This window comes from Littorina saxatilis, linkage group LG3, assembly GCF_037325665.1.
Source record: "Littorina saxatilis isolate snail1 linkage group LG3, US_GU_Lsax_2.0, whole genome shotgun sequence".
NCBI lineage: Eukaryota > Metazoa > Mollusca > Gastropoda > Littorinimorpha > Littorinidae > Littorina > Littorina saxatilis.
Window position 1 is genome coordinate 49,767,226 of NC_090247.1, and position 16,832 is coordinate 49,784,057.

Consider the following 16,832-nt stretch of genomic DNA (forward strand, 5'->3'; position numbering starts at 1 on the left):
CAAATATAACATATTTATATGTTTTTGGAATCAGCAAATGACGGAGAATAACATAAACGTAAATTTGGATCGTTTTATAATTTTTTATTTTTTTTTTACAATTTTCAGATTTTTAATGACCAAAGTCATTAATTAATTTTTAAGCCACCAAGCTGAAATGCAATACCGAAGTCCGGGCTTCGTCGAAGATTACTTGACCAAAATTTCAACCAATTTGGTTGAAAAATGAGAGCGTGACAGTGCCGCCTCAACTTTCACGAAAAGCCGGATATGTCATCAAAGACATTTATCAAAAAAATGAAAAAAAATACGGGGATATCATACCCAGGAACTTTCGTGTCACCCTCCCTCCTCTCTCTCTCTCTCTCTCTCTCTAACACACACACACACACACACATGCGCACGCACGCACGCATACACACGCCCGCACACACACGCCCGCACACACACGCACACGCACACACGCACACACACACACAGACACACACACACACACACACACTACAACAGTCAGAGGGTCCCGGTGTTTCACCCCGTTGTAACCCCCACCTGGAAGTGGCCTCTGGGGGTCACTTCCGTCTTTGGTAATCCAAACAGGTCCCTGGGGGTCACTTCCGTCTTAGTAATCCAAACAGGTCCCCGGGGGACGCTTTTGGGTACCACCCATCCCAGATGGATTCCCACCTACTGTGCGCCCTATACCCCCCTAGCCTACACCCTGAAATGTGTGTGTGTATGTGTGTGTGTGTGTGTGTGTGTGTGTGTGTGTATGTGTGTGTGTGTGTGTGTGTGAGTGTGTGTGTGTGTGTGTGTGTGTGTGTGTGTGTGTGTGTGTGTGTGTGTGTGTGTTTTCAAACAACAAAATGTGTCGTTGTGTACACCGTTTAATGTATAGAGAGACGATTGGGAGAGGGAGGGGGTATGGCAGCGGGGGTCCCACATTGTGAAAAATAGACAATAATCTCACCTTTCACACACAAGCACACTAAAGTAATGTGGGGGTGTCCGACCGATGACGAACAGTTGGCCCTTTTGGGATGGGGAAAGATTTGACAGAGCGATTTTGGACACATTCAGATTATTGGGGTCATCCCAGGTGGCCTCCCACCCACCCCCCCCACCCCCACCCCCCGGAGGACGCTTTTGTGTCCCAAAGAAAAGATAAGATAAGAAAACTTGAATGTTCATTTTCATTTTACAAAAACATCGAGATTTGTCTTTTGGCACCACATCGCATTTCTAATAACACAAACACACGATCATAAAGCATAATTGAAGTGGCCAGATAAGGGATACTTAATGGTACCCCGGGGGCCAGTTTGGGATAGGCTACTCGAGTGGCCAACGAGGGCCATGATCTCACGTCACCGAACTCACAGTTAAGGGTCAGAACGGGGTGTTACACCAGGACCCCCAACTGAGTTTTTCCATCACAGGTAGCACCGTATCATTATTTTATCCGTGTTATTTGTGTTTTCAGCTGAGGGAGCTGAACTCGAAATACAAAGGCTTCTTTAAGACCCGCACGGAGATTTTTAAGACAAACTGGTGCCAGGCAAATCAAACTCGCTGTCCAAACGGGGAGTTCCCTACTGTAGGCCACGAGGCGGATGTGGTCAAAAACTACAGCGTCGCTTTCGACGATTTGGATCTCTCTTCCGTTAACCCGAGGGACGAATCGTATCGTTGTACAACAATGGGGCCGCTTAATGCTGAGATAAAGGGCGATAACGATCGATGTTGTCAGACGTAAGTTAATGTCTGTGTCTGTCTGAATGCCTGTCTGTCTGCCTGTCTGCATGCCTAAGAGCTACTCTACCTTTGAATCTGCTTATTTATATACTGTATCTGCACTCAGTCCCTGACTTTGCCTGGGTGTCACATGACCATCTTGAGTCATCATCAACGATTGACGGGTTGGTTGGTTGGTTGGTTGATGGTTTACGTGTCCCTTCAACCTATTTGGCTATTCGGTACCAATTCAATGTTTGTTTCGGGCAATTACTAAAATAACCAAATGCTCACCTATGCCTGACATTCAAATGGGAGTTACGGCTTCTTCATCCTACAAATGCCAAAAGAGATGTTTAATCTTACTCAAACTATACTGCATTTGCCTTTTATTCTCTCCCCTTGCATGCCGCCATTTTGTTTTGAGGCCATTTGTGGACGCTCTGTGTTAAGTCATTATGTGCTAAGTTTAAAGAATGTCATTGCTTGTGCTAGTATTCCTTTGTTTTTGTTTTAAAAGTCAGAGTTGCTGAAAAAGCCTTGACCAACTTTTTGATCTGCTTTTTGAAATATCAAATGTTAATTGTTTCTGAAATAATTATGTTCAAAGCATTTTCTACCAGACAATGTGGTCTTTGTTCTCGTTAGACATATGGTCTTTATGGAAAGGTGATTGATATAATAAAAAAACCGCCGGGGATCCTTTAGGGTGGTCTTTATGGGCAGGTGGTCTTTATGGACAGGTGGTCTCCAGGGCAGGTTCGACTGTATGATTTATTACGTATTTGACAATGTAAATGATGTCAGAATGTGTTTTTTGTGTGCGTTTAATGAAACCAGAAAGCATGTCTGCTTGCTTGACAGCTTTGGCCATTTTCTTGTTTAATGCACTTGTAGCGTGTGATGTGAGTTCTTGGCGGCTTATTCAAGTCTAGTGTGTATCAATTAAGACGGTATGCTTGCGTTTAAACTGCCAGTATGATATCCAAAATGTACACATGGACGCACACTGCGTTACAGACTAAAAATGTCTGAAGAAAAAAAGAAGAAAATAACGTAAGAACGCAACCCCCGACAACAAAAACAATGTAGCGCAAAAAGGAGTGCACAAAAAAGGAAAGCTGCAAATGTTCGCAGTGCTGAAAAAAATTTCATTTATAAAACAAAATGCAAGAGAAAGCTGTTTCAGCCCCAAAACAAGGTGAGTTTCTCCCCAAAATCACATCTAGCGTCGTTTACAGTCCTTCTTTTCCCAAACAGAGGTGTTTGAGGCAAAGCGTAAGTATTCATTTTAACTTACCTCTACCCAGTTCTTTACTTTGAGAATCCTCTGCGCGTTCTGGGTTAGGTTTCTTTGAAATTTGTTGCGCATTTAGTGCAAATTGTCAGTTTGAGACGTATTTAGGCAAACAATCAACAACGAAAAATACTTTCATGAACGGCAGATCATCTATTATTCATTCATATTTACACCGGGTTTTAGCTTTGGAAGTTAATTGGTTGGAACGCAATTCATAAATTGATGTATTTAATCAGAAATTCGCCGGCTGCGATTCAGTGTTTCCCACGGCTGCAATCCAGTGTTCTCGTTGGTTGCGATCCAGTGTTTAAAAAAATATACCTTTTCAAGTAGATTGACTCAGTTTAGATGGCTTTAGATGGTGTTTGACATCTTGAACATGTTTTTGGAGTGTTCGCCAAGGACTTTCAATCTACTGGATTTTGCCTAGTGCGTGAAAAGGGTGTCTGTTTTTATAAGCGTTCTCGTCGGAGATTAACGCTGAGTCCTACAAAAAACGCCCAAAAGTTAACCAAAAGTAATGTGAACTAGTGCGTTGCACATATGGGATCTTTTCACATGTACAATTTCGTGTGTTTGATGTGACTAAATATCGGTAGTTAAAATGCCAGAAGGCATGACAGTCAAAAACATAACCGTGTAAAGGGCAGATTTAATTCAAAATCAGCAGCCAGTTATCTTTCTGCGGGCTTGTACTTGTTTTATTGCCACGTTTCCTTCCAAGAAAACTCTCCCCACTATTCCCTGCAGTTTTCCAATTCTTTTCTTGTTGTCTTATTTCTACCTGACTGGATCCATCACCTTTATTTCACTTACCAAAAGTCTTCTTTTCCACATCCTTATTTCTCTGCCCCCCGCATGTCGTAAGAGGCGACTAACGATTCTGTTTCTCCTTTTACCCTTGTTGAGTGGTTCTTGTATAGAATATAGTCAATGTTTGTAAAGATTTTAGTCAAGCTGTATGTAAGAAATGTTTAGTCCTTTGTACTGGAAACTTGCATTCTCCCAGTAAGGTCATATATTGTACTACGTTGCAAGCCCCTGGAGCAATTTTTTGATTAGTGCTTTTGTGAACAAGAAACACTTAACAAGTGGCTCTATCCCATCTCCCCCCTTTCCCTTATCCCATCTCCCCCCTTTCCCTCGTCGCGATATAACCTTCGTGGTTGAAAACGACGTTAAACACCAAATAAAGAAAGAAAGAAAGGCAGACGGACGGAGGTATACAAAGAGCCGAAATTCAATTATAAGCTAAAAATCGTCCTTGTAAAACTAGCTCTTTTTAACACTTACACATTGAATTTGCATGTCCCACGTCAGTGACGTTTAAGTCCCACGTCAGTGACGCTACATATTAACCTCTTGTCGGAAGGATACATTTGATATTTGCAATGTCGTTCATATTTCAGAAACTACAGTATGTGCATGTATTGATTATGATGTTACAAAATCGCAATATTTTGTTGGTGTGTGTGTGTGTGTGTGTGTGTGTGTGTGTGTGTGTGTGTGTGTGTGTGTGTGTGTGTGTGTGTGTGTGTGTGTGTGTGTGTTTTGCTGAACTTAGTTATTCGGCGGTAGGCATTCAACATTACCCAGAATTTGTCAACACTTCCACTGCATTGTTCATTAATCATTTGTCGTATTGGTTAACAGAAAGAGCTCTTGGATTATTATCGGAGGATGTAAGAATACCGTGCACGGAGTTTCATGCTGCATCGCGTCCTTTCGGAACGCTTACCAGGCTGTCTTCATAGGTGAATGTCACTCGTAAGTATGGCAGATGAGATTGAACTCAAGTCCATTTCCAACAAACCTCACAGGCACTTTTTCTTTCATGTTTAGTCCAGTCATGAACAAAGCCAACAACAACACTGTACAACAACAACACTGTACAACAACAACACACAACAACAACAACAACAACAACAATACCATAACAAAGAGAGACACGCACACGAAAACGAAAAAACGAACAAACATGAAAACATATGTATTGATATAGTGACTCAAAGGCATACAACATTAAAATCAAAACAAAACAAAAACAAAACCTGCGTAGGTCAGAATGATCGATCTGTTACAAACCTGCAGACTGACGTTCTTTTGTTATTTACAATTTTTCGGCGGCCAACGTGCTGAGCGGGAGGGCTGAGAAAGTCTGATCGAGGCTTTTTCTCATGTCATGTCATGTGTAACAAGAGGCGAAGCCATCAAGGCTCACGAAAGAAATCGACAAACAGTAACACAAACTCAATCACTCCGTCACACACACACACACACACACACACACACACACACACACACACACACACACACACACACACACACACACACACACACACACACACAGAAAGAGCATAGGTGAAACTGTGCAAGAAAGCGAGACACTAGATCTAGATCTGTTTGTCTGCATGTACACTAGTCTCGGCCCGCTCAAAATAATAATGACCGAGACTTTCAGTACTTCCTTCGCGTGACGTCTAACCCTCTTACGTCATAATGTGACGTCAATGTAATGTGACGTCTTCAAATGTTAGAGTTTCTACCACAGACATACACACGCACGCACGCACGCACATACGCACATACGCACGCACGCACAGACAGACAAAGTTACGATCGCATAGGCTACACTTACGTGAGCCAATAAAAACAAGTCGCGTAAGGCGAAAATACAACATTTAGTCAAGTAGCTGTCGAACTCACAGAATGAAACTGAACGCAACGCAACGCAGCAAGACCCTATACTCACGGGGGATAACCGGTCAAATGCCGAACAGAAGCCGAATGCCGCTCATGACACGTGTGAAGGCAAGTTTTGTCTGTTTTCTAGGTATTGTTTGATTTATGTCGGGATTTAAGGTAAGCTACTGATTCAGCGATGACTAAATTTGTTTCTCGATGCATAAAAAGTCAGGGAGCGATTGATATTTGCCCGTAAATATCCTTCAAAGCTGAAAATGTCCGCGATCGAGCACCGGAAATGGCTGTTCGATGGGTTTTGCAAGTAGAAATGTGCTTTATTTCACCAAATCAGCTCGTATTTGGTATGGGTACGGGATTCTAGAGGACGAAGGAGTCATAAGAGGTGCAAAGAAGTGCTATTTGGGAGTAGAATAAATCTTCCGAGACAGTAGACAAGAGAAGGTCATATTTGAGAGAGGAGCGCGTAGGCCGATTGTCTTTCCGACAAGCGAATGATACAGCAGATTAATCATTCGTTTTGACCAGAAACCTAGTCTCTAGTTTTTATGAATGAGTTTTTTAATTAAAACAATCACGAGAACTCTCTCGCTTAGCCTAATGGCTGTTCGATGGGTTTCGCAAGTAGAAATGTGCTTTATTTCACCAAATCAGCTCGTATAAATTTGACATCGGTTTGGTATATATATATATTTTTTCTAATCCTACCGCGAACTGGATAGCAGACGCGGCACGACTGTTGCACCACACTTTGAAGTAATCCCACACTTTGAAGTAAATTACTTCAAAGTGTGGGGATGTGCCCCACACTTTGAAGTAAACCCATTTTTTACTTCAAAGTGTGGGGGGATCTTCCCACACGTTGAAGTAAACTCAGTTTTTACTTCAAAGTGTGGGGGGATCTTCCCACACTTTGAAGTAACTTACTTCAAAGCGTGGGACTTTTGCATTGCCTGTTTGAGCCTGATGATTTTGTCAAAAAAATGGCAGTCTTTTGGATGAGTGAACAGAAAAAGTGAGCGAGCCAAGAAACATAGTGATGTTTGTTATCAGGCTTTAAAGGCATATGTACGCGCTCCCGTGTTTACAAAGTGTAGTTTGCCCATAATCGATGTCAAACGCACCATAAGACCATGTAATGACGATATGTCGCCATGCGCGGACCATATACATGCATTACAGCTTGTTCTAGCCTCTGAAAAAGTGAGGATGTCAACAAAGACGCGGAGTTATTTCCCTTGCGTCAACGCTACCTCTGTTGGCAAATCTATAAATAGGACGATCTAGATCAAAATAAAAATTCAAATATCTCAACATTTAAGGGGTCCTAGACCACAATATCTTGCAGGGAACTTAATTTAGCATGTCTCCAGCTGTGGGTAAAGCAATTAGCGTGTATAGTCATCGAGTACATATGGCTTTAAGCAATGTCCCATTGTTGAGTGTGACGAAAACTCGTGGTGACGATTTTAAAACATGTTGGGTCACGCATGGTCCAATCTTACATGGTCCAACCTTACATGGTCCAACATTACATGGTCCAACCTTACATGGTCCAATCTTACATGGTCCATATATATTATTGGACCATGTAAGATTGGACCATGTAAGATTGGACCATGTAAGATTGGACCATGTAAGGTTGGACCATGTAAGGTTGCACCATGTAAGGTTGGACCATGTAAGGTTGGACCATGTAATATTGGACCATGTAAGATTGGACCATGTAAGGTTGGACCATGTAAGATTGGACCATGTAAGGTTGGACATGGTAAGGTTAGACCATGTAAGGTTGGACCATGTAAGGTTGTCCATGTAAGGTTGGACCATGCAAGGTTGGACCATGCAAGGTTGGACCATGTAAGATTGGACCATGTAAGGTTGGACCATGTAAGATTGGACCATGTAAGATTGGACCATGCAAGGTTGGACCATGCAAGGTTGGACCATGTAAGATTGGACCATGTAAGGTTGGACCATGTAAGATTGGACCATGCACGATTGGACCATGTAAGGTTGGACCATGTAAGATTGGACCATGTAAGATTGGACCATGTAAGGTTGGACCATGTAAGGTTGGACCATGTAAGGTTGGACCATGTAAGGTTGGACCATGCGTGACCCAACATGTTTTAAAATCGTCACCACGAGTTTTCGTCATACTCAACAATGGGACATTGCTTAAAGGCATATGTACGCGCTCCCGTGTTTACAAAGTGTAGTTTGCCCATAATCGATGTCAAACGCACCATAAGACCATATAATGACGATATGTCACCATGCGCGGACCATAATACATGCATTACAGCTTGTTCTAGCCTCTGAAAAAGTGAGGATGTCAACAAAGCCGCGGTGTTAGCTCCCTTGCATCAACGTTACATGTGTTGCCAAATCTATAAATAGGACGATCCAGATCAAAATGAAAATTAACATATCTCAACATTGAAGGGGTCCTAGACCACAATATTTTGCAGGGAACTTAATTTAGCATGTCTCCAGCTGTTGGTAAAGCAATTAGCGTGTATAGTCATCGAGTACATATGCCTTTAAAGCCTGATAACAAACATCCCTATGTTTCTTGGCTCGCTCACTTTTTCTGTTCACTCATCCAAAAGACTTTGCCATTTTTTTTGACAAAATCATCAGGCTCAAACAGGCGATGCAAAAGTCCCACGCTTTGAAGTAAGTTACTTCAAAGTGTGGGAAGATCCCCCCACACTTTGAAGTAAAAACTGAGTTTACTTCAAAGTGTGGGAAGATCCCCCCACACTTTGAAGTAAAAAATGGGTTTACTTCAAAGTGTGGGGCACATCCCCACACTTTGAAGTAATTTACTTCAAAGTGTGGGATTACTTCAATCAATCAATCAATGAGGCTTATATCGCGCATATTCCGTGGGTACAGTTCTAGGCGCTCTGCAGTGATGCCGTGTGAGATGAAATTTTATACGGCCAGTAATTGCAGCCATTTCGGCGCATATTTACCTTTCACGGCCTATTATTCCAAGTCACACGGGTATAGGTAGACAATTATTAACTGTGCCTAAGCAATTTTTGCCAGGAAAGACCCTTTTGTCAATCGTGGGATCTTTAACGTGCACACCCAATGTAGTGTACACGGGGGGGGGGGGGGGGGGGACGGGGGGGGTTCGGACACCGAAGAGAGTCTGCACACAAATTTGACTCTGAAATAAATTTCCGCCGAACCTGGGATCGAACTCACGCTGACAGCGGCCAACTGAATACAAATCCAGCGCGCTACCAACTGAGCTATATCCCCTTCAAAGTGTGGTGCAACAGTCGTGCCGCGTCTGCTATCCAGTTCGCGGTAGGATTAGAAAATATATATATATATACCAAACCGATGTCAAATACGAGCTGATTTGGTGAAATAAAGCACATTTCTACTTGCGAAACCCATCGAACAGCCATTAGGCTAAGCGAGAGAGTTCTCGTGATTGTTTTAATTAAAAAACTCATTCATAAAAACTAGAGACTATGTTTCTGGTCAAAACGAATGATTAATCTGCTGTATCATTCGCTTGTCGGAAAGACAATCGGCCTACGCGCTCCTCTCTCAAATATGACCTTCTCTTGTCTACTGTCTCGGAAGATTTATTCTACTCCCAAATAGCACTTCTTTGCACCTCTTATGACTCCTTCGTCCTCTAGAATCCCGTACCCACACCAAATACGAGCTGATTTGGTGAAATAAAGCACATTTCTACTTGCAAAACCCATCGAACAGCCATTTCCGGTGCTCGATCGCGGACATTTTCAGCTTTGAAGGATATTTACGGGCAAATATCAATCGCTCCCTGACTTTTTATGCATCGAGAAACAAATTTAGTCATCGCTGAATCAGTAGCTTACCTTAAATCCCGACATAAATCAAACAATACCTAGAAAACAGACAAAACTTGCCTTCACACGTGTCATGAGCGGCATTCGGCTTCTGTTCGGCATTTGACCGGTTATCCCCCGTGATACTCGTAGCATCGTCACTCCACCGCCCGTGGCAAAGGCAGTGCCAGTGAAATTGACAAGAAGAGCGGGGTAGTAGTTGCGCTGAGAAGGATAGCACGCTTTTCTGTACCTCTCTTCGTTTTAACTTTCTGAGCGTGTTTTTAATCCAAACATATCATATCTATATGTTTTTGGAATCAGGAACCGACATGTCGACAAGGAATAAGATGAAAGTGTTTTTAAATTGATTTCGAAAAAAAAAAATTGATAATAATTTTTATATATTTAATTTTCAGAGCTTGTTGTTAATCCAAATATAACATATTTATGTTTTTGGAATCAGCAAATGATGGAGAATAAGATGAACGTAAATTTGGATCGTTTTATAAAAAAAAAATTTCTTTTAATTTTCAGATTTTTAATGACCAAAGTCATTAATTAATTTTTAAGCCATCAAGCTGAAATGCAATACCGAAGTCCGGGCTTTGTCGAACATTACTTGACCAAAATTTCAACCAATTTGGTTGAAAAATGAGGGCGTGACAGTGCCGCCTCAACTTTCACGAAAAGCCGGATATGACGTCATCAAAGACATTTATCAAAAAAATGAAAAAAACGTGTGAGGATATCATACCCAGGAACTTTCATGTCAAATTTCATAAAGATCGGTCCAGTAGTTTAGCCTGAATCGCTCTACACACACACACAGACAGACAGACAGACAGACACACAGACACACACACACACACACACACACACACACACACACACACACACACACACACACACATACACCACGACCCTCGTCACGATTCCCCCCTCTACGTTAAAACATTTAGTCAAAACTTGACTAAATGTAAAAACTAGAATAACAAGTTTTCAGTGGACATTGAACTGTTGGGTTTATTTTATCTAAAACCTGAAAGTTTTGTGATTTGCAGATAATGGAAAATGTACGTCGCACGCTTTGTCATGCTCAGAATAATAATCACTACTGAGTTACATATATAGAGAATACTACATGGCTTGCTGTGTCGTACCAGATTTACACGAGTTGTTTTTTTAAATATTGAACTGCGAGCAGTAAAAAAACAACTCGTGTAAATCTGGTACGACACAGCAAGCCATGTAGTATTCTGTTTATCCTACATACTGTACTTACGTGTATTTGACTGAAAATGTCTTGAGCAGACGAGGCATCTAAATTGAAGACGCTTGTTTTGGAAGCTCGATCTCTTCTAAAGCCTCGTGCAATCTATTACGTCAAAGCAAAGAAACGTCACTCTGAAAGTGTGGCGTGACGTGTTAGTTCTAAAGATTCATCGAGGGTAATTAGCGAGCGCAATTTTTGTTTCTATAATGACGGTTGTCTCGGTGACTTTGGCATCATAAGCAGTGGAACAAGAGGCGAAGCCTTCAAGGCTCACTGTAAGAAATCGACAAACAGTAACACAAACTCAATCACTCCGTCACACACACACACACACACAGTACACACACACACACACACACACACACACACACACACACACACACACACACACACACACACACACACACACACACACAGAGAAAGAGCATAGGTGAAAATGTGCAAGAAAGCGAGACACTAGATCTAGATCTGTCTGTCTGCATGTAGCCTACTTACATGGACACGACTGCCAAATAGTCTCGGCCCGCTCAAAATAACAATCACCGAGACTTTCAGTAATTCCATCGCGTGACGTCTAACCCTCGGACGTCATAATGTGACGTCAATGTAATATGACGTCTTCAAATGTTAAAGTTTCTACCACAGACATACATACATACATACATACATACGCACGCACGCACGCACGCACGCACAGACAGACAAAAGTTAGCATCGCATAGGCTACACTTCGTGAGCCAAAAACAGGTCCCTGCCAGACTTGCTTGACATGACCTCATTTACATGATATACACACGTGTGATTTGAACGATTATTATCTCACGGGTGTCTCTCTCACGTATGTAGGATAAATGACTTTATAAAAAGCATACACGACAAGGGAGGGTAATCTTCTTCCAAATACCTTCCACAGAAACAGCAGCTCAGGGTGCAAAAAGGCGAATGGACAGTGCTGTCAGCAGAAGCAAAGACCGGTCTCTCTGCTTTGCTTGCCAAAAGGGGAAAATTCATACGTCTTCAGATTGTTCTACGTGGACGCATACTGCTCCTGCACTTCTGCCGTGTGCTGACAAAACCGAGTAAGTCCACTGACGCTACTTCAGAAAAACGACTTTTGCTGTTTGATAAAATGTCTCAAAAGTGATGATTATCTAGATCAAACCACCGAGATAATTAGATAAATAGCATTAATTTACGTTTAAAACCCGATTTTCATAATAATCTGATGGATGGTTTTGGTTTTGTTGGGCATTTTGTGGACTTACTTGGTTTTACCACTTTTCCCCCCAATATCAGATCTAACAAAAAATGCGCAGATCTAAGCATGCGGACTTACTTGGTTTTACCAGAATATTTGGAAGAAGTGTTGTCAAGAGAAATGACAAAACAGGGAAAATAACACTACGAATTTGCACAAGATGGAAAGAGAGAGAGAGAGAGAGAGAGAGAGAGAGAGAGGGGGAGAGACTAGACAGGGAGACTAGTGAGAGAGAGCGAGAGAGACAAGAGAGTGAGATAGAGGAGAGAAAGCAGGGGCGGGGGAGGGGGGGAGGGAGCGGGAGGGAAGGATGGAGGGAGAGAGAGAAATAAAGGGAGGGAGGAGGGAGGGAGATAGAGAGATGGAAAGAGGGGTGGAGAGAGGGAGAAAGAGAGGGAAGGCGAGAGGGAGGGAGCTATGGAGGGGGAGATAAATGGGGAGGAAGAGAGAGATATAGGAATGGACCGAGGGAGAGAGAGGGAGGGGGGGAGGAGGGATTGAGTGAGAGAGAAGGGGGAAGGGAGGGGGAGAGGGGAAGGAGGGAGGGAGAGGGGAAGGAAGAGGGAGAGACTTAGTGGGATTGAGGGAGGGAGGAAAGAAGAGGAAGGGGGAGGGAGGGATGGAGGGAGAGAGGGAGGGAGGGAGGGAAAGAAATAGTGGGATGGAGGGAGAGAGGAGGGAGGGAGAGAGAGAGGAGGGAGGGAGTGAGAGAAGGGGAGGGAGGGAGATAGGGAGGGAGGAAGAAGAGGGGGGAAGGAAGTGTGGGAGGGATGGAGGTAGGGAGAGAGAGAAGAGAGGGGAGGGAGGGAAAGAGATAGTTGGATGGAGGGAGAGAGGAGGGAGGGAGTGAGAGAGGGGGAGGGAGATAAGGAGGGCGGAAGAGAGTAGGAGGGAGAGAGAGGGGGAGGGAGGGAGAGAAAGAGAGTGGGATGGAGGGACAGAGTGGAGGGACAGAGAGGGAAGAAGGGAGGTAGAGAAAAGTCGATTGTTGGCAGTAGGGAGAGAGGGAGGAGAGAAGAGAGGGAGGAGGAGAGAGCGAAAGGGAAGGGGGGATAGAGAGAATGATGGAGGGAGGGAAATTGAGAGAGGGAGGAAGAGGGAGAGAGATAGCGAGAGAGGTAGGGAGGGATAAATGTAGAAAGAGAGAGGGAGGGAGGGAGGGAGGGAGAAAGGGAGACAAGGATCGTCAGGAGAATCATAGAGAAGAAAAATGTTTGAAATCAAACGTCATAAGGTGACGTCATTATGTCTCGCCTTAGCGAATGACGTCATTTGTGTGTTCTAAACTTTAAATGACGTCATTTGTGAGTTCTAAACTTAAAATGACGTCTTTTCTGTATGAGTCGTCTGAAAGAATTTTGAAACTACCATTATACGAAAATTGGGAAACCCTTGGACTTACTTGGTTTTGTCAAAACATTCATGCATACTTAAAAAGTTGTTTTTGGTTGTGGACTTACCTGTTCATATCTGCTTATCTAAGCACTCTAAAAAGTAGAAATTAACACAAAAGATGCGCATTGATTTCTTCTTTTTGATGAACAAAAAATATCATTTTTGAAAAAAATGGACTTACTCGGTTTTGTCAGCACACGGCAGACTTGCGCGTCAGTTTGAATTGGAGGGAAATGGAACTGCAACGAACACCAACAGCAGCAGCAACTCGGTGCACAAGCAAACGGCGAACTGTGACGCGTTCTATATTCACGCTTCAAAGTTAAGAATCCTTCTTTAAAACATAAAAATTGACAACTCTGTTTGATAAATGAAGTTTATTAATAGCTCATAATTATCAAAGGCGTGTCTATCTGGCTTCCCTTGAGTACATATTCACGATCTCACCGTGTTGACTTGTCTTTCTCCAAGGAGATCACTATGGCAAAACACACGTTTGGGTAATTATTATTGTCACTTGCTGAACAAGACCAGAAATGGCACGGCATTGGCAAAAACATCGTTGGAACTGTATTATGAGGCATTTGATTGTAGTTGGATTTTTTTCTAAAGTAGACTAGCATTTCAATTATTGTTGAATATGTCAATGTTTTTGATGAAGGGGAAGTTGTTGTTGTTGTTGTTGTTGTTGTTGTTGTTGTTGGTGGTGGTGTTGGTGTTGGTGTTGTTGTTGTTGTTGTTGTTGTTGTTGTATTTAGCGTACTACTCCTGGTCGTAGTTCATATAATGGTAGGCCACTTGAGTTAGTGCTTAATCGAGCAAATGTAATTTTAGTTGCCTTGCAGGCCGATTGTTTTTGAGGTTGTAGTTTGCGATATCATTGTAGTTGTTGTGGTAGGCCAGTTGAGTCAGTTTTCAATCGAGACAATTATATTGTAGTTGTGTTGCAGGCCGATTTTTGTTAGTTGTGATATCATTGTAGTTGTTGTTCTGGTAGACCAGTTAAGTTCGTTTTCAATCGAGCAAATTTCAATTTGTGATTGTATTGCATGTTGTAGTTGTCATTCTTATTGATGTATCAATTGTAGTAGTATTAGTAGTATTAGTATTAGTAGTATTAGTAGTAGTAGTAGTAGTAGTAGTAGTAGTAGTAGTAGTAGTAGTAGTCTGACTGACTAATTAGTTTGAACGTCCTCTTAGAACCAATTGGGACAGGTAGAGTTAATATGCTATTTGGGGGGACAAAACGTACACTGGACAGACATGTAAACAGAGAACACAGTTACATGATCGTGTTATAGATCTGGAAGTCGGTTGTTGCGGTATTTTAAAATGGGGATGGAAGTACAGATTTTGTTGGGAGTTGTTGCCTTTGTGTAGTAGTAGCCTATTGGTAGTAGTAGTAGTAATATTAGAAGAAGGAGTAGAAGTAATAATAGAGGTTGCACTAGAAGCAGTGGCAATAGAATGTGTTGGCGTTGATTTGTTTTTGTTTTTTGTGACGATGATAGCTTTTGTTTGACTGTAGAACATTCCAGATTTGTGACCCTCCACCACGAAATGCGCTAGGCTTAATATAAGTCCGGGGAGTGTCTTGTAATAGTGTGAGGGTCACCTTAATCACAGGCTTATAACTCAAACAGTTTTTGCTCTTTTCTAACACGGTTTTCACCACTGGATAGAGCATAAAAAACTCTTTAGGAAAATGTAAATATATGAAAATCATGCAAAGGTGACATGCGACTCATTCCGTGGTGGAGGGTCACATTTCATTAAGTAGGCTGGCGTTTATCAGTGAAGATGACGTTGTCACATTAACTGTTGTGTAATTGTTTTCTTTATACTTTTGGTATGAATGTATTCATTTTGTATGTGCATATTTGCTTTGGTATCTGTTTTTGAGTATAATCACAGGTAAATTATCTATAAGTTTATATCCCCCGTCATTCGCTATGTCGACGCCCGTTTTTAACAACTTGCTTTCCTATGATGTATCGCCCATAGAGCGTCGTCGTCCCGGACTAAATCCTTCAAATCTCAACAACAAAAATGGCATTCTGGGTTGGGAAATCCTTTCATGCAATGACATCAGCGCCTTTAGGCGATTTTTCAATGAATTTTGGAGCCAGACTATCACGTAGTAGTCGGTCACCCTTGAAATTAACTCTACTTGAGATTGCTTTCCCGGTCCCAACTTATACGAAGTAAACGGGAGCATAGGGTCAGTGCTAAACAGTACTCGCCTCGAAAGGTGAGATAAAAAACGCTGGCGCTGGACCCGAGTACGCTCCCCCAGTATGAAAGTTTTTGTCTTGTGCACGTGGATTAAAAAAAAAAAAATTATTTATTTATTTTACACAATTAAAAAAATTATTAGAGTAAAACAAGAATTAAAAAAAAATATTAAAAAAATAAATAGACCGCCCATGCCGGGAATCGAACCCGGATCACTTGGATTTTAAAAAAAATATATATATTATTTATTTATTTTACACAATTAAAGGTCCTCGTCTACATTTTCTGACAGAAATTGAGATTTGACCGCTAAAATGTTTAATCCATTCACTAACACTTTCAAAAAAACACCCCCCTCCGATCAGAAAGGACGGAGCAAGTGTAGCCGTTTGAAAATTCATTGATGTATTCCATTGTAGTAGGATATCCTTATTTGGAACATAATCGTAGTAGGATATCCTTATTTGGAACATAATGTAAAGCGGAAGTTTTCAAAGTGCTCAACCACCCAGAATTCCTAGCGGTGAGCAGCCGCTGGCTTGACGAAAGTTCTCTGGTAAGTTCTTTTTATCAATTATGCAATACATTCTTGTCGTATAAGACTTTTAAGTGACTGCAAACAAGGCTTCATTATGCAACAAAACAGTTTCAAGCAATGTGTTTGCTCTGTTCACGTACTGTGTTCGTCATTCGTAGATTTTAAATCTTAGCCGAGTTGACGCATTTCAGGGAACCTCTCAAAAGTAAGATTTACGCTTTCAGCATTGCACATCACGGTACTTTGTTTTATGGCGGTTTACAAAGAGGCTCTGCTTAATGATTCGGTTCAGGAATTAAGGAGTCATCATAAAAATAAAGCAAAAGCATAGGTCTAACGCTAACTGAATGTTTCGAGAGGCACAGTTCCGACACAGTGACACACGTACACTGACAATGAAATCTAAAACGCTTGCAATCGATCTAAATTTGTATTTCTGCACACACAAAACATTTCGACTACAAAATAAGGATCGGAATAAAAAAAAAGGTCTTTTCCAACAAGAGTCCTTGATTTGTGTGCTTTCATTTATAATGAGTTTACGCCGGTAGACT

The 16,832-nt window shown here is 41.9% G+C and overlaps 1 protein-coding gene across 2 annotated transcripts in view; it reads left to right on the forward strand.

Annotated features, from left to right (window-relative positions):
* Positions 1-16,832, forward strand: part of LOC138962558 (probable U3 small nucleolar RNA-associated protein 11) — a 60,704-nt gene that overhangs the window by 6,923 nt on the left and 36,949 nt on the right. The window contains exon 3 of one of the 2 annotated variants that reach the window (XM_070334412.1): positions 1,481-1,749. The exons of the other annotated variant lie outside the window; for it this stretch is intronic. Coding sequence (XP_070190513.1) covers positions 1,481-1,749 — 269 coding nt within the window. The remainder of the gene's footprint in view (positions 1-1,480; positions 1,750-16,832) is intronic. 2 annotated transcript variants of the gene reach the window in all.